The sequence below is a fragment of the Botrytis sinoallii genome (genome assembly GCF_014898435.1).
Source record: "Botrytis sinoallii strain Bc 23 chromosome Unknown BSIN_010, whole genome shotgun sequence".
In the NCBI taxonomy this organism is placed as follows: Eukaryota; Fungi; Ascomycota; class Leotiomycetes; order Helotiales; family Sclerotiniaceae; genus Botrytis; species Botrytis sinoallii.
The window spans coordinates 1,034,453-1,052,234 of record NW_024066037.1 but is presented as its reverse complement, the minus strand read 5'-3'; the positions used below and the strand labels follow the sequence as shown (position 1 = coordinate 1,052,234).

At 42.9% G+C, this 17,782-nt stretch overlaps 3 protein-coding genes across 3 annotated transcripts; 1 reads left to right on the top strand and 2 right to left on the bottom strand.

Annotated features, from left to right (window-relative positions):
* Nucleotides 1-2,737: 2,737 nt before the first annotated feature.
* EAF02_006450 (uncharacterized protein) lies at nucleotides 2,738-10,291 on the top strand (the record flags this gene model as incomplete). The annotated part of the gene is made up of 3 exons (XM_038902498.1): nucleotides 2,738-2,887; nucleotides 2,986-5,842; nucleotides 5,892-10,291. The coding sequence occupies 3 exons, from the start codon at nucleotides 2,738-2,740 to the stop codon at nucleotides 10,289-10,291; spliced, it is 7,407 nt and encodes a 2,468-aa protein (XP_038757718.1).
* A 728-nt stretch (nucleotides 10,292-11,019) lies between these two features.
* Nucleotides 11,020-11,602, bottom strand: EAF02_006449 (uncharacterized protein; the record flags this gene model as incomplete). The annotated part of the gene is made up of 2 exons (XM_038902497.1): nucleotides 11,020-11,440; nucleotides 11,523-11,602. 2 exons carry the CDS (start codon nucleotides 11,600-11,602, stop codon nucleotides 11,020-11,022), a joined length of 501 nt encoding a protein of 166 aa, XP_038757717.1.
* Nucleotides 11,603-14,458: 2,856 nt separating this feature from the next.
* Nucleotides 14,459-16,273, bottom strand: EAF02_006448 (uncharacterized protein; the record flags this gene model as incomplete). The annotated part of the gene is made up of 5 exons (XM_038902496.1): nucleotides 14,459-14,553; nucleotides 15,132-15,255; nucleotides 15,463-15,516; nucleotides 15,739-15,777; nucleotides 16,073-16,273. The coding sequence occupies 5 exons, from the start codon at nucleotides 16,271-16,273 to the stop codon at nucleotides 14,459-14,461; spliced, it is 513 nt and encodes a 170-aa protein (XP_038757716.1).
* Between the last annotated feature and the right edge of the window lie 1,509 nt (nucleotides 16,274-17,782).

Sequence of the window (17,782 nt, the reverse complement as noted above, 5' to 3'; positions counted from 1 at the left end):
TCTCCATTATTTCAGACTCTCGTGTTCATCACATTCGACGCCCCTCTGTGGACCAACTCTATACATATACTCACTTCTACTCCGTACAGCCTCAGATTTCCGTCATTAAGTTTAGGTTTGGCATAAGGTTTTTCTGTCTCTTTCCAATTTTATTGTTGATCGATGGATTGATCATCATGATTCCAACTACAACGGTCAAATCCGTTTTCCATACGAGATGCAGTGGGTTGAAATTCAAGGGTAGTTCGTCGGTAAGTATCTTTACTATTGTTGCATTGGATTTCGACATTATGAGGAAGTTGAGACAGATCGAAGCAAGGAAAGCTGCAGGAGGAAGAAAAAGAAGAAGAAAAAGCAATGTGAGCTAAGGAGAAAAGAACGGGAGTCCTGCAGACATGACATTTCATTTCTTTTAGCATTGCAGCATAAAATTTGCATAAGCTTTTATACTTGCTAGCACTCAAGTAATTTAATGCCTTGGTAATCTTGAGCAAATCTTCTTAGAGTTTCATTCATCGGCGAAGCTTTTCAACTGGTTTCTATTACCTTGATTCATTTACCTGGCATCAACTATTCTTGAGCTAGAGAATTTTCTTGATTTGTGTAGAAAGCATTACAAAGCGGCATTGTGGTGGATGACTAGGCTCGGCTATCCTAAAACCTTGATCCGGCATGTCGTTTCCTTCTCTTCCATCGACTTTGCCTTGCTGGAACTTCTTTACGGAGCACAATGTCGGTTTTCCCTAAACATCTTCGACTTTTGCTTATCAAATGTCCGAAACAGGCCTCATAAACAAGGGAGCCGGTCAGGACTTAGGAATTCAGATTGAATCGTGGTTGGTGCGCTTTACCCTGCCTATCGATATTCTCCCGCCACACCTTAATTGAACGTATCATTCTGCTGCAATTTATCGCATCCCATGCTTATCTCCAGACTACTACTGAAACTTATCCGTCGCTGTTGATAGATGACCAACCCACATGCACAGATGTTAATGCAGAAACAGATTCATCCCATCTCCCATTAATGGGAACCAAAAGGAATGAAAATTGACACATGCGGCATCTGAATTTATACCCAAAATTCCAACGGAGGTCTTGTTACACTTTACACCGCATATGAGTCAGTAATAAATATGGGAAAATATGAGAATAATGGTTAAGGGGCACAAACTTTTTACATTTGGAGCTTATTTACAATGCGAAAACTTTTCACAGGGACGGATCGTATTCAGTCAACATTGTGTCCAATTATTGTGGATTATCGGTCGCACCCATCTGCTCGCTTATTTGGCTTGACTTTTATCTCACGAATCGTACAGCTACGGAGTATTCTACCATACAAAGGAGAGGAGAGCCATTCCATTTGTTATTAATCATTACATAACGAGCCTAGTGCAGTATTTTTTATTATGTACGTATCAGAATATTTCTCTCGGAAAACAGCGTGAGAAATCTCGTATCTTCCTCTCGCCCAATTCCCAATCCCTGAACACGATATCCCTACACGGAACGGCTACCCATGCTCGAAGTCCTCAGCCTTCTAATCAGGGAAACTTGATGTCTCACCAATTAGCCTTCCAGAGCCCCGGTATGTGGCTGTTCTTCAACCCTGGCCAATTTCTCATATCTGGTATACAATTTCGATATTAGGTTACACCAAACACCTGTGTTCAATTGTACTCTTTTATATCTACCGGCAAACAAGCTATTTCGTTGATTCAATGAGCCGGATCGCTTGCAAATATAGTGTACGGATAGCTAGCTAGCTATGGCTAACCATTGGAGGGACGAGCCAGACCATTCACGTTTTTTTCTCTCTCAAGATCCTTACGTGATTCGGTAAAGTCTATGCGGCGTGGCAGATGCTAAATTTAATCGAGTTAGACGAAAACTCAAATCAATGCTTATACGGTGGTATCTAGAATGCCACATTAGGCGTTATCCCTCCAATTTTGTTATTATCATTGGTCGTAAAACCACACACGGAAAACAACAGTGGAACTCGTGTTTGGGGATTATTTATTTGAAAAAGATATCTAAGTAATGGATCAAAGTCGATCCCCACTACTTTTACTCTCTGAGTTACTGGCCGTCCATGACGCCCGTATGGATTACCCCTGGCTCCCAAGACTTTCGTTGCTTTCAACTAGCATGGCAGCTCGTGTCAAAATTCAGTTTTACTGCCCTATTAGTCCCACTTGTTCCATTTTAGGATGGCTTACGATTAAAAATATTCCATCTCAACCTGGGTTGTAGGCTTTAGGCATCCGATATGCTCAGGATAGTAAGATCGACCTCTAGGGGCAAGCAACAACACCGAGTTGTCCTTAGTCTTTAAGTGATCTTTTACACATTCACACTTCAGCCTCCTACCTCTCGTTCAAGTATCTCATCATAGACATACTACACTTTGTTTTTTCAAACATCTTTTTCGTCAATCTGCGATTTGCGGTCGACTTTCACGCTCGTTATTTCTCATTCTTGTCCGCAAGCTATTTGTTGTAATTTTTTTGGTGTTGAAGAACTGGTTCAATCTGGGATCACTTATCTGTGGATATCATACGAGCAAGCTACATAATACTTGGGAATATTGGAGGAATCCTTCTTAATATCTTGCTGGTCCCAAACAATTTGAACTCCTGAAACTTTACATACAATCCGGCAATAGTTGATGAGGAAAAATTCATGATTTTGGTCACTTAAATATCGTTTCTGGTCGGTTTCGTTTGTCACGATGTTCGCGCGAACTCTCGTTGCCTTGTGCAGCGTCTTGTTGAATACACAAGTCGATGCCTTACGCTACGACGAAAAGTTTGTGGGCTACAATCTGAATACAAATCAGACGGCAACATCACCCTTTGATTACTATGGAAAATGGGAACATGTACGTGAACACTCAAGGCTCTTGGAGTGTTTAAAAACTTCAGTGGTGGATTTTTTTTGAAAATCCAGATGCACATTGGCTAACCTATCTTTTCGTAGCACGAATTTCACTTATCTCCCGAAAATTGGCGTTTCCCCTTCTACTCTTTCTTTCTGGATAAATTCGTGAATGGAGATCCAACGAACGATGATATCAATGGAACCCAATTCGAAACTGATTTCATGCAAACCCAATTACGACATGGAGGTGATCTACAGGGTCTCATTGATAGTCTGGACTACATACAAGGAATGGGAGTAAAAGGAATTTATATCGCCGGAAGTCCTATGATCAATATGCCTTGGGGTGCGGATCAATATTCTCCTCTGGATTTCAGTCTTCTCGACCAACATTTTGGAGATATCGATTTGTGGAGGAAAACCACCACTGCCATCCATGACAGGGGAATGTATGTGATTCTCGATAATACCATGGGAACCATGGGAGACTTGATTGCTTTCAAAGGTTATGAAAATTCTTCGACTCCGTTCACCCTGGTCGAGCACGAAGTCCTATGGCGTAATGAAGGCCGCCAATATCTGGATTTTTCCTTCGGATCGAAGTACAATGAGTCCTGCAACTACCCTAGGTTTTGGCTTGACACTGGATATACCGTCAAGGAAGATGTCACCGACCTCATGAATGGGTGTTATGATTCCGAGTTCGATCAATACGGTGATACCGAAGCTTTTGGTGTCTTCCCCGATTGGCAACGTCAGTTGTCTAAGTTTGCCTCTGTCCAGGATCGTTTGAGAGAATGGGTTCCATCCGTGAGAACTAAAATCGAAATCTTTACTTGTATGATCATCCAACAATTAGACATTGATGGACTGCGTGTGGATAAAGCGACACAAATTACGGTCGATGCATTGGGAAGTTTCAGTCACGCAATGAGAGAATGTGCAAGACATGTGAATAAGACAAATTTCATGGTTACTGGTGAAATTACCGGAGGAAATACTTTTGGAAGTATTTATCTCGGGCGTGGACGTCAACCTGACATGTTACCGTCCAGCATGGCAAACGCGGTTCAAATGACCTCCAATTCTAGTTTGGCATATTTCATCCGTGATCCTGACCAAAACGCGCTCGACTCCGCTGCTTTCCATTATAGTATTTATCGCACGCTGACCAGATTCCTGGGAATGGACGGAAACTTGGCAAGTGGTTATGATACACCAACTAACTGGGTAGAAGCGTGGAACGAAATGCTTGTAACGAATGATCTTATCAACCCCAATACTGGAGTTTTCGATCCAAGACATATGTACGGAGTCAGCAATCAGGATGTTTTCAGATGGCCAGCTATCAAGAATGGCACACAAAAACAACTTCTAGGACTCTTCATTACGACTATACACATGCCTGGTATCCCTTTGCTCTTGTGGGGTGAAGAGCAAGCATTTTATGTCTTAGACAACACAGCCGACAATTATCTCTTCGGTCGACAAGCTATGTCTCCTTCTCAAGCATGGCAAACTCACGGATGCTACACCCTTGGTAGTGGTACCTTCTATCAATTTCCCGGAGACTCTTGCACTAAAGGTTGTAATGATGAGTGGAACAGCCGCGATCACAGAGATCCATCTCATCCGGTTCGAAATATCATCAAGGCAATGTACCAGATGCGAGACAACTACCCGGTTTTGAAAGATGGGTGGTTTCTACAACAGCTTTCCAACCAGACAGTTGAAATCCTCTTGCCAGGTAGTAACGGTACAGCCACCGAAACCGGAATGTGGAGTACCATGCGAAGTCAATATGATGGTATTCAGGATTTATCTAAAGCTGGTGGTCAAGCAAATCAGTCTATTTGGATGGTTTATCACAACAATTATGACACAATTACATATTCGTTTGATTGCAGTGACAACGAAACTGCGCTCGTTGCTCCTTTCGTTGATGGCGTCACTGTCAAGAACCTGTTCTATCCGTATGAGGAGGTTACACTGAAAGCAGGACCTTTCAAGCTAGGGATCGCAAATCAAACTGGCTTCAATGGCTGTCTTGATAGCCTCACTCTTGTTCCATACGAGTATAAAGCATATGTGCCAAAAAAGAATTGGGTTGGGCCTTCGCCTATGATTACCTCATTTTCACCAGGACACGATGCACGACTTGCTTCAACAGTTGCCCCCGGAGAACAGGAAACCATCGAAATTGAATTTGGTTTCAGTGCCGAAATGAAGTGCTCTGATGTCATTTCGAAAATGACAATCACCTCAGCAACAGAGGACGGGCAGGTTGCAACATTAGCCAGTGCTACCGGCGAATACTCTTGTACTTTGCTTGAAAGTCCGGTCAATGTCACCGAATTCGTCGGATCAATTCCAACTATGTGGACTTTTAAAGGAAAGCTTAATAATGTATCCAACGGTGTCCACTCGATTACCCTCACCAATGTCTCCAGCAACTCTGGAAATTCCTCAACTGGAGCCACAGATACATTTTTGTTCCGTATTGGACAAGTTGATAATCCTATTACTTTCCCCGGTTCCGCAAACTTCACAAGAGAATTACTTCACAAGTATGACAACGGCACATTATATGTCAGCCACAAAGCTGCTGGAGCGGATCAGTTCAAATATTCTTTGAATTGGGGAAGTTCATGGTCTAAATGGATGCCATATGTTGGTGGAAATACCACACTTGAACCACAGGCTTGGACTGGTACAAGCAAACAAAAATGGGACGGAGATCACGTCATCATGCAATATTGGAGCAAACTTACTGGTAGCAGTGATGTGGTTCAACATGCCGATCTAGAAACTAACACCTGGTCCCGTCGTCTTCCGCACTTGTTCGCTAATGGTCCATTCAACCAGTTTGGTTATGATACTGGTATCGAAAATGGTTTCTCTTTGAACAAGAAAGACAGTCTCTGGGAATACAAGTTTATGACTGAATGGCCAGCTGGTAAGTTGTATTTTCATTCGATATACTGAGGCATTCTAACAATATCTAGTCATGCAAGTGAATGTTTGGGGTATGAATCCTGATGGACAACCTGATGAAACTATCGTTATGGGAGATATCGACGGTGATAATATTCTTGACCGTATGCCACCCTCATCGCTGTCCACGGCGCTCATCAACATTACACGTGTGCCACCATCACCATATCTCGGGTACAAAATTGCAATCGACGACGGTAATTACAGATACTATCAAATCCCTTACGGAAATCGCTCTTACCAAATGTTGATGGTTGTCCTTTTCTGGATTGTTCCTGTTCTCAGTGGTGGTCTCAGTATCTGGCTGTTCATGAAATCTTTCTACGCTGTCAAACTCAACAGTGTCGGTGTCAAGGAGGCAAAGAACTATATCCCATTAGCCTTGCGCAGAAAGCTGAAGAGAGAAAAGAAAGAGGACGAATCTGAGAAAGAAATGACAGTCATGGGAGGATTACACTCAATGTTCCACGAAAACGCCACACAACTTGGACTTCAAGCTGATGTTGCAGCTACCGGGCGACGAACTGTACTTATTGCTACTATGGAATACGATATCGAGGATTGGGCTATCAAGATCAAGATTGGAGGTCTTGGTGTCATGGCACAGTTGATGGGAAAGAATTTGGGTCATCAAGATCTCATTTGGGTCGTTCCTTGTGTTGGCGGTATCGATTATCCTATTGATCAGCAAGCTGAGCCTATGGATGTCACAATTCTTGGAAATTCCTACACTGTTCAGGTTCAGTACCATACTCTACGAAACATCACTTACGTTCTTCTCGATGCACCAGTTTTCAGAGCACAATCTAAATCTGAGCCATACCCACCTCGTATGGATGATTTGGACTCGGCCGTTTACTACAGTGCTTGGAATCAATGTATCGCTCTTACTATCAAGCGTTTCCCCGTCGATTTGTATCACATCAACGATTACCACGGAGCCGTCGCACCAGTACATCTTCTTCCAGAAACAATTCCATGTTGTTTGTCCCTCCACAACGCCGAGTTCCAAGGTTTATGGCCTATGCGTAACCAGAAGGAGAGAAGCGAAGTCTGTCAAGTCTACAATATTCCAGAAGAAGTCGCCATCAAGTACGTCCAATTCGGAGATGTGTTCAATTTGCTCCACGCTGGAAGTTCTTATCTTCGAATTCATCAAAAGGGTTTCGGTGCTGTCGGTGTCAGTAAGAAATACGGAAAGCGTTCCTGGGCAAGATATCCTATTTTCTGGGGATTGAGCAAGATCGGTAATCTTCCTAATCCTGATCCTTCTGATACTGGAGACTGGAATGGTACTCAGGATTCAATGGCCGAGACGACTGTCAACCAGGACTTTGAAAGTCAAAGAGGCGAACTCAAAAGACAAGCACAGGAATGGGCTGGTCTTGAACAAAATCCTAAAGCTGAGCTCTTGGTTTTCGTCGGTAGATGGTCCATGCAAAAGGGTATTGATTTGATTGCTGATGTTATGCCTGCTGTTTTGGAGGAGAACCCCAATGTTCAACTTATTTGCGTTGGTCCTGTCATTGATCTTTATGGAAAATTTGCCGCTCTCAAACTCGATGTCATGATGACAAAATACAAGGGCCGTGTCTTCAGTAAACCTGAGTTCACTGCTCTTCCACCATTCATTTTCTCGGGAGCCGAATTCGCCTTGATTCCATCTAGAGATGAACCTTTCGGTCTTGTCGCTGTAGAGTTTGGTAGAAAGGGAGCTTTGGGTATTGGTGCTCGTGTTGGTGGTCTTGGTCAAATGCCTGGTTGGTGGTTCACTGTTGAATCTACCACCACCACCCATATGCTTCATCAATTCAAACAAGCCATCAAGGAAGCCTTGGCCTCCAAATTGGAAACTCGTCAAATAATGAGAGCACGATCTGCCAAGCAACGTTTCCCAGTCGCTCAATGGGTCAATGATCTTGAGACATTGCAAAGTAAAGCAATCAAGATTCACGACAAGGAAGAGGCCAAACATTCTGGTAGACCAAGATCTAGAGGAAGAGATGGAGGAAACATCCTCTATTCTTCCGCTAAGAGATTGTCGAGTTTCGGTACCAGTCTCGCTAGTACCTCACAACTTGATGTTGCCAGTACCATTGGTGGCTCTACCAGGCCATCCTCCCCAACCCGTGTTGAACAGCCACCAGCCGGAGGTGGACTTAACCGAAAGCTTTCTTTGGGATACAGAGCTGGTCCAGGTCATCGCGTGATGAAGAACAGATTCAATGGTAGCAATGCATCGATCGGAATGGGTGGTCAAGTTAAACATGACGAAGGACTGACCGATGTGGATGAAGACAGCGATGATGAAGATGCCCGAGTTCGTGACGACATATACGATGAATACGTACTCACCCCTGAAGAATTAGAAGCCCGAAGACAACAAGAGCAATACAGAGGACGATCTGCCAGTCCTGCTGGAGGCGCATTCCTCGCACCACAACCAGGATACTCGGATTCTCCACTGAGAAGTCCAAGTGCTAATACTGGTAGTCTGCATATCAATGACTCCGAATTGTCGTTGCCACGTCTCAAGGATGGCTCAAATATCTATTCCACTCACTCGATACCTGCTTCCCCTGGTTTGGAGTCGCCAGGAACACCCGGAGCACACGAGTCTTTGCTTCCTCCTCCATCGATATTTGGAGCCGGTGGTGAAAATAACAGAGCTTCCATGCTTAGTTTGAGTTCGGTCATCGGAGACAAGACAGATTTCAAACTTCAAAAGGTCGATCCATTCTTCACTGATACTCAAGGAGAATACTATCAGCAATTTGCCAAGAATCTTGATAGTCTGGATGGAAAGAATAGTGAAGGACTATTGTGTATTGAGGAATACTTGATGAAATCTGAAAAGAAATGGTTCGACAGATTCCGTGATGCACGATTAGGAAAAAGCTCAGTTGCACCTGCATTCTCTGCCCTTGGAAGCGGACGAAGATCTCACGACAGCCGTAGACGATCCAACAGTCGGGATAGCTTTACCAACGATACCATTACCCACTCCAGGCAAAACTCTAGTCAAGATAACATGGCACTCACTGGCGGATCGGCTCCCAATGATCAATTCTTACTTGGCAAAGATTACAAACCACCCACTGGTCTCCGTCTGGTCATGCAATACCGCTTCTTCGATTGGCCGGTCTATTCATTCTTGCTCGCCTTCGGTCAAATCATTGCAGCCAATTCTTATCAAATCACTCTTCTTACTGGTACTGTGGGTCAAACTGCAGAGAAACTTTACATCACAGCAACTATCTATCTTGTTACCTCGATCATGTGGTGGGAAGTCTTCTCCTTCTTCAAGTCAATCTACGTCCTCAGTATTCCATTCATCTTTTACGGATTGGCCTTTTTCCTCCTCGGCATGGCTCCTTTCGTTGCCAGCGCTGATGGCAAGGGTTGGGTCCAGAACGTGGCTACTGGTTTGTACGCTGTTGCCGCTTCATCGGGTAGTATATTCTTCGCTTTGAATTTTGGAGACGAAGGAGGATCTCCCGTCAAAGCCTGGGTTTTCCGTGCCTGTATCATTCAAGGAACACAACAGGCTTATGTCGTCATTCTCTGGTTCTGGGGATCTTATCTCAACAGACGACAAGCTGATGGTCTCGGAGCTTCCTTCACAACTGCCAATCCCAAAATGTCTGCAGTCGTTCTTCCTATCGCGTTCCTCATGTGGGCGGTTGGTCTCGTCACTTTCCTCGGATTGCCAGAATATTATCGACAAGCGCCTGGAAAAGTACCATCGTTCTACGCCTCGCTCTTCAGACGTAAGATTGTCATGTGGTTTTTCGTCACTGTCCTAATTCAGAATTTCTTCCTCTCGACGCTCTATGGTCGCAACTGGCTTTATCTCTTCTCCTCCAGCCATGCTCCTACATGGGCCATCATCCTTCTCATCATCTTCTTCTTTGGATTCTTGTGGTCAGCCTTCCTCTGGTTCTTCGCCATCTTGAGTAAAGATCACAGTTGGGTTCTCCCCATTTTCGCCATTGGTCTCGGAGCTCCTAGATGGTGTCAAATGCTCTGGTCATGCACCCCCATTGGACAATACGTACCATGGGTCGGCAGCGGACTTGCCAGCGCTATTTTCTCCCGATCATTGTGGCTTTGGCTTGGTATGCTCGATGCACTTCAGGGTGTAGGATTCGGTATGCTGTTGCTCCAAACTCTTACTCGTGTTCACATTGCTTTCACTCTCATTGCGGCTCAAGTCTTGGGTTCCATAGCTACCATGGTAGCCAGAGCATGTGCACCCAACAACATTGGACCTGGACCTGTCTTCCCCGATTTCAGTGACGGGGCAGCGGGTCTTGGAAACGCATGGTTTTGGATCGGGTTGATTTTACAACTTGTCATTTGTGGTGGATTTTTCACATTCTTCAGAAAAGAGCAACTTAGCAAGCCTTAGAGCTATCTTGCATTTCATTTTTGGTTAGAGGTTGTCGCAAAGGGTGTAGAGCAAATGGGATGGTGTAAATGCATGCACGGTGGGAGGATGTTGTGTGCACGAATAAGGCGTTTTTATATTCTTTTTGTATAAAATGGTGCAGATTGGACGGAATTATTGTATTTGGACATTACCCCTTTGGTGGGATGACTGAGTAAGGATTTTACACGATGGAAACGATACAGAGTGCGCAATATAGACTTTTGATTTTTAAATGTTCGCTATCGACGAACGGGTATTCGGTGGAGGGTCTGGGAGGAGAAGCACTCATTTTTTCTTGTGTATTCGAGAGTGGAATGGGCATAATATACACACTTAGTTGAGATATAACTTAAAGTTTAATGAACTTGTCACATACATTTATCGTTTCATGGTGCTTTTGAATGGTGAATATTTTTTTACGATTGTCTTTGTCATCGTCATGAAAAGATTTAGGAGCGGTGTTATCTTCCTGTCGTTCCAAAGCATTGCCTTCAATCAACAGACACAACATGAACTGGATATATATCAAGGCATAGTAGTGCATTGTATATTTGTAAAGGTAGCCCAAGAGGGTATCTCAATGAATTCTCATAACATCCAGCAGAATATCTCCCTCCAAATTACATCCATCCCATGCATCATAATCTCATAAAGCGTATCGCATCATATCTTCCCTTCCTCTCATCTCACACCATCAAAGAATCAGTCTACATCATTCCCACAACTCCCAATCCAGCCGCAACTGCAACTCCCATAACCCCAACCGCAGGAACACCTGTCGCCGCGGCCGCCGCAGCTTTACTCGTCTCAGTTGCTACCTTACTCCAAACACTCGACTCAACCTTGTCAACATTGCTCATATAAGTGCTGACAGCCTTCTTCACATCATTTGGAGCCTTCTTGGTAAACCAATCGGCAGTGACGATCTCATTGTAGTAAAAACCGCTTTTGCTGATCGAGCTGGCGACCGAGGATGGGGCTGCGGAATGCACGGCTTCGATGAAGGATGTGAAGGCGGCTTGGGTAGTCCAGGAGTTCTCGACAGAGGCGAGGGCCGTGGCGAGGGTGGAGAGAGCGCCGCCGGGGAGTGTGGGGGTGGCGGTGAAGAATTCGGAAATCACGGATGCGCTGGGGGGGAGTGTTAGTTTGGGGATTTGGGAATTTGGGGGAGGGAGGGGAGGATTGCGAGAGGCTATGGAGGGAGACATACACATCGACGCTGGTCTTGTCTGCGGAGACCAGTGCAGGAGCTGCGAGAGCGAAGAGGATGGAAGTGTATGAGAACTTCATTTTGATATCTTTGCGTATGTTTCGTGAGAGTTGAGTGGTGGTTTGATTATGGATCTTTCTTTTTCAAGAAGCTAGACAGTTTACAAGTAAAAGTAAAAGTGATATCAACCTTGGAAACTTAAGATTCTCAAATTACAGAGCAGAATAAAATAAAATTCTCCCTTTTGCTTATGTATCAATCAATCAATCAATCAATCCACCAAGTATTCATCCTCCTCCCATCTAGCCAGGTAACCTCATCACAACATTCAGCACTCCATCTCGAAAACAGCGTAGTTTAGGCAGCCCCGTCGTGTGATATATTTCCACGAGCACATTCACGATTCCGACCTTTCGCAGGCCCCATCAATATTCAATATTGCATCTCCATCCAGGTTTCTCCCAATCATCCGTACCTGTACCTCGCCGCGCCGCACATCCGCATACAAGCCCTGTCACAAAATCGTCCGCGGACGGTGGTACCTGACATTTTCGTGTCTTTATCCGTCGTGTCTCCTCTCTCATCCAATCATTCCTTCATCCCCGAGAAAACTAACCTCCAGACCCGGTGATGATGCTAGGGACCTAGCCGTCCCATCAAATGTTCCTTCATCATTTGTTTTGGGTACTTTGTAGTTAATTTCGCAAAATTAATTATACTCCATATCTTCCATCCGTTTTATCCGTTTTGAGATTTTCGGTACGAGTATAATAAAAACTTAAAATGGCCATGCTACACCTAAATCACATTCGCAAAAGCAGCATTCACACTCGGCACGGGAAATTTTATCCGAGCGCTAGGTATAGTATTTTAAGATAAAGGTCCGACAGGAACCCGCTTTGCTTACCTAGGTAATTCCTCAATACGTACCAGGTAAACGAGCAATAACTTAGTCAAGTTGAGGCTCGGAGACCACGAGATAGTTTGGGTACTAAAATAGTGATGGCTAGAAAGAATGGAAAAGCTAGAGGCTAGAGGATGGTAGCCTACGGAGATATTTTACATCCTTCGCTTAAATGTATCGATTTCTGGCTTTGGGAGAGATGAAGAAAGTGCATATTTCGTAGGTGGCTTGAAAAAGTGCAGATGAATTACATGTGTTGATCGTGTAATGGAAACACGCGATTGATTGATTTGTGAAGGGTTTACTAGTAGAAGGTTAGCTATTGTTTGCTAGGAGACGGATGATTATCTGTTTCTGTGTATTCGATTGGAAATCTTGGTTAAATTTCATACGAGCATTAGGTAGGTATGCAGGATATCGTTAATACAATCATGCATCTCAAATTTATCCATTGCACACGCCTGGGCTATGAATCCTATGATGTACTTGATCGTCTACTCAGGGACTTTGTATTTTGTACTCATCGCCAATTAGTACCTACATAGTAATCTTACATACAAAGGGCTTTCTTTCAACTTCAATCCAGGAACCAACCATATTTACTATTTCAATGAATGAAACCTACTCCTTTCAATACGAGAATACTTTACTACCCTCGCGACCCTTAAAGAGAGCCGCAAACTAGCACTAATAACAATAATACAAACTTTTATATACTTTCATCATCATGAAGCAAATACATCCTATATTCTGATCCAATAAAAACCCCAACCTAGATATTTATTTACCAGCTATCAATCCAAACCACATTATCTCAAACCATGAAATCAAAATGGTGATGATGATGATGATGCAACAAAGTAATTACTATAATTTTAACCTCCGTCTTTTCTCCAGCTCACAAACCACCAAATACATACCTATCACCCAGATACTCCATTCACAAACTCATCTATCAAGGTTTTTCTCATTTCTCATTTCCCAATCTTTACTCTACATCTGCATCTGCACTTTAACTTAAAGTACCTAATTCCCACAACTCACCCACCGAGCCAGCAGCAATAAACCGCGCACCACCCCCTCCTCTCCCAATTCCAATCCACGAGTCATCCATCTCCTGGAAATAAAAAGCGACGATATGCAACAAATCTCTATAACCTTATATTTATCGAATGAAAACGCATTCATTGTATACTCACTTACTTACCTAGAAGTAGGTTTTCTTGGGTTTATATCGGTTGGGTTTATTGTTAATAAATAGTATTGGATACTAGACTAGGTAGGTAGGTAGGTATCTATTAGGATAGATTGTGCAGGAGATGGAATATATTGAATAATTCAGGGAGAGAGGAAGGAAGGAAGGAAATCGAGATATTGAAAAAAAAGCGAGAATATCTATCTATAAAATGAAATGAAATAAAAGAAGACAAAATGACACCTATGATCTATAAATTTCACGATTGAGATTTTTTTTTCTTTTGGAAAAGTCTTGATTTCGATATCATATGGAAATAAGTACTTTACTGGGTTGATATTTGGAGTATAGGTACGCTGTGAAGATCTAATTGCTTTAAATGAAACGAAATAGATAGATAGATAGATAGATTCACCAAATTGTAGGATTATAATAAATAATAATATCCCAACTCCCAACTCCCAACTCCCAACTCCCAACTCCACATCTTAACTTTATTTGACGATATAAATATAGATGGCAATCTGATATCCAACGCATCCATGTCCTCCTATTCTTTAACATTATATCATAATCACTCCATCGAGTGTGTGTTATTTCCAATTCTTCTTCTTCTTTGGAATCGTTTTGGGGTTTCTTCCCTCCCTCTCGCCTCTCGGTCTTTTTGAATATATCCAGATGTCGTCTCCTGATTCTTTCTTCACTTCCCTTCCAAGTTCTCCGATCCACATGTCCCTCTGTCGCCCATTCTCATCATCTCCCATTCCTCAAATCCCTCATCATCCACCACCACCACCACCAGACCAAATAACCCCCATCACCCATCACCCCTCACCCCTAAGAATCACAAACAAAATCAAACTCCGCATTCGAACTCGTGAGCACCTGAAAGTTCGTCTGCGTAGCTGTTGCTCCCGCCGCTAAACACGATGCTGAGGTTGTGGAAGAAATTAGCTTTCTTTCTTTCATTCATTCATGCATATCCCATATTTCATATCCTCTTCATACAATCAACCGTAGAACTGGGTTGCAACAGCATTTGCCTTCTCTTCCTCCTGATCCCTTTCTCCCTCTCTACTTTGTGTGTTCGTTCCCCCTTTTCTCATCTCCTCAATATCGCTTCTAGTACCTATATAAACATTATCATAGACGATTTGGGACCAGCCCTTCGTCTATCTTTCAATAAATCTATCTCATGTAAACTTCACAACCCAATCCAATCCACTCATTACCAGCACTCCCAATCCACAAACCCAATATCAAACCCCTCTCCCCCCGATCCTCCCTCCTAAACCCTAACAAACCCCCACCAAAAACCCCCCAAAAAACAAAGTCACAAACGCAAAACTCCCCAGAAAAAATAACACCACTCCCCTCAAAACCCCAAACAATCTACCCACCCAAATCCCATGAGAAGAACCCGCTTGTCTCTTCACCAAATGCGATGATGTATGTTTTGAAGAAGAAGAGGAAGAAGAAGAAGAAGAAGAATTAGAAGGGATAAACATACACTCCTGAGTTTGACAACCCTCCACACTTAAATCCGCAGCGGCTTTTGCAGGATTGTTAGCTGCGTCGGCGCATTTGTTGTTTTGGTTGGCGCAGGAGCGAGAATAGGCGTCTGCGAATGCTGGCTAGAGGGGGAGGGAGGGGTATTAGTCTTTTTTCTTCTCTTTGGGGAGGTGGATGGATAATTGAGAGAAGGGATTAGATCTAATAGGAGAAGAGAAATAAACGAGGAAGCAAAAAGAGAAGACCAAAAGATTAACAAACATCACAACAACCATATCAGCAAAATAGATATCTCCCCCCTTGAAAAGAAATCAGAAATCAAAACTCACAAAAGTATCCCCCGCGACCATATACGGTCTCGCATGATCCCCGGAATTAGTTATCTACCCCAGATTCAAATCAGTAAATACTTCTCTCTCGCGCAACTTCGCCCATTTCAACATCCATTTCCTAATTCCATCCCAATTTTCTACAAGAAAATTTCTACAACAACCACAACCACAACCACAACCCCCTCTCCCGCTTCCCCAAAACCCACCCTAACAAATGAAAGAAAAACAAAAAGAGAGAGATCCACACGCCCCTCAAACCCAAAAATCACATACCGGATCCGCCGACACACCACCCATAGAACCCGTGAAAATCTAACCCCCAAGAAAAAAATGTCAGTTACCATCCGTAAGTAATTATATATATACGTATATAAATTTTCCCAAATACGTATCAATTTCCCAAGAAAATCCAATTCATGCGCTTGCAGATATGAATTTTCGATGCTCCGATAAAATCTTGTGTTTTTGATTTTCTTATAACCTTATCACTTTTTTCCTTCTTTTCTCCTTCTCATACCTACCTACCTCCCTTCAATGTATTCCTCTCCTCCCAGGATTAAAATCAAGATCAAAATCAAACCCAAAATCAAAATCAAAACCCACATACCTGCAAATTACTCAACGCCCTCCCCCACACCCCCCTAAACTCCCTCGCAAACTCTCCTTCCAGATTCCCATTCCCATCCACATCCATATTCGCATCCACATTTCCACTCCCCATCTCATCCGCATACACACTCCCCCCCAACAACAGCATCAAGCTCCACGACAGACCGAAGCTGAAACTTGCTAGATGGTTGAATTTCATCGTGTTGTGGTGTGGTGTGGTGTGTTTGTATATTCCTGTGGTGTATATGTCTGATATGTGTTGATATATATTCTTATTTTCTCAGATATATCCAACGTCCAAGAACAGCAGATTTTCTCAAGTGTGCGTATGCAGCAAGTACAGCGATTATATTCGATTTTGATTTCGAGCCGGCGTAATTGATTCGATTTGATTCGATTCGAATTTTCTCAGGACCTCGGAACGATTTCTTCTCCTCCCTTTTCTCTTCGTGTTTGTGTTTGTATACGGAAGGTTGTATTCGTAGCTCGATGAACTTTATCGATTCAATCGAATAATCCAATAATCGAATAAATGAACAAATAGATATAAGAGCTTATAGAAATCCTCCGTAAAATCTCAAATCTCTCACTCACTCACTCATTCAATCCCTTCCCTTCTCTTGCTTCAACTCAACTCAACTCAACTCAACTCCAATTATAAATTTATTCTCCCTCCCAAAAATGAAAATTAGTATACTCAAATCGTCACTCTTCCTCTCCCTCTGACTCTCGAATCCCAGGTCGTAAGAAATCGTTGATATTGATATTGATATTGATAAACTTCGATCGCGCCGTTGAGATATTTCAATTGCAATTCCGATTCCAGTTTACAAATCGATAGATAGATAAATCGATAAATAAATAAAACTAAATGAATAAAAAACAATCGATCAATTCCCAGATCAACAAAACAATCAAGACAAAACAATTAAATCCCTCCTCCCCTCCTCCCCTCCTCAAAAAATTAACCGCTCAGTTCGAATTCTCAAACAAGTTACAAGCAACCCCCTTCCCTTCTCCTTCCTTTCTTCTTCTTTTACCCACATTATCCAAACCTCCAGCGCCTCCTAAAGCAAAGAAAGGTCACAGACTCTAGATACATCACAGCTGTGCAGTAAAGATCCAACCCCAACCCCAACCTCAACCCCCAACCTCAAACCTCAAACAATCCCTCTACCTGAGACCGCCAACTTCACCATACAACCAATCAGCATCCATCTCTCCTCCCAAAATCCAACACAACCCCTCCTAACCAGCCGTCTCTCCTCTCCCCTCCCCATCCCATCCTTTCCTCCCGTACTCTCCTCTCCCTCATCAGAAAAACTCATTCCGTATGCGAGGTACGAAACACTTATGCGACTGCACTCGTTACATAAAAGTAATCTATCTTATTAATTACTCAATTTACTCTATCTAGGACGGTATGGTACACCACAGTAATCGGACCTGGATTATTATCGAGGAATAAAAAAATAAAAAAATAACATAGATAACTAAATATAATAATAGATAAGGCTTGAAGGTAGGCTTGCGGTAAGCTTACGGAAGATATCATAAAGAATAATAAATGAATAAAATCATCAAGCGAATCACTACCGATAATAAATACTACAAATCGATAATCAATTATTTATGCTATTTATCGCAAATTTATTATTCAAACTTACATCCATCTAATACATACCCTCAATCTAATCCTAAGCTCTCT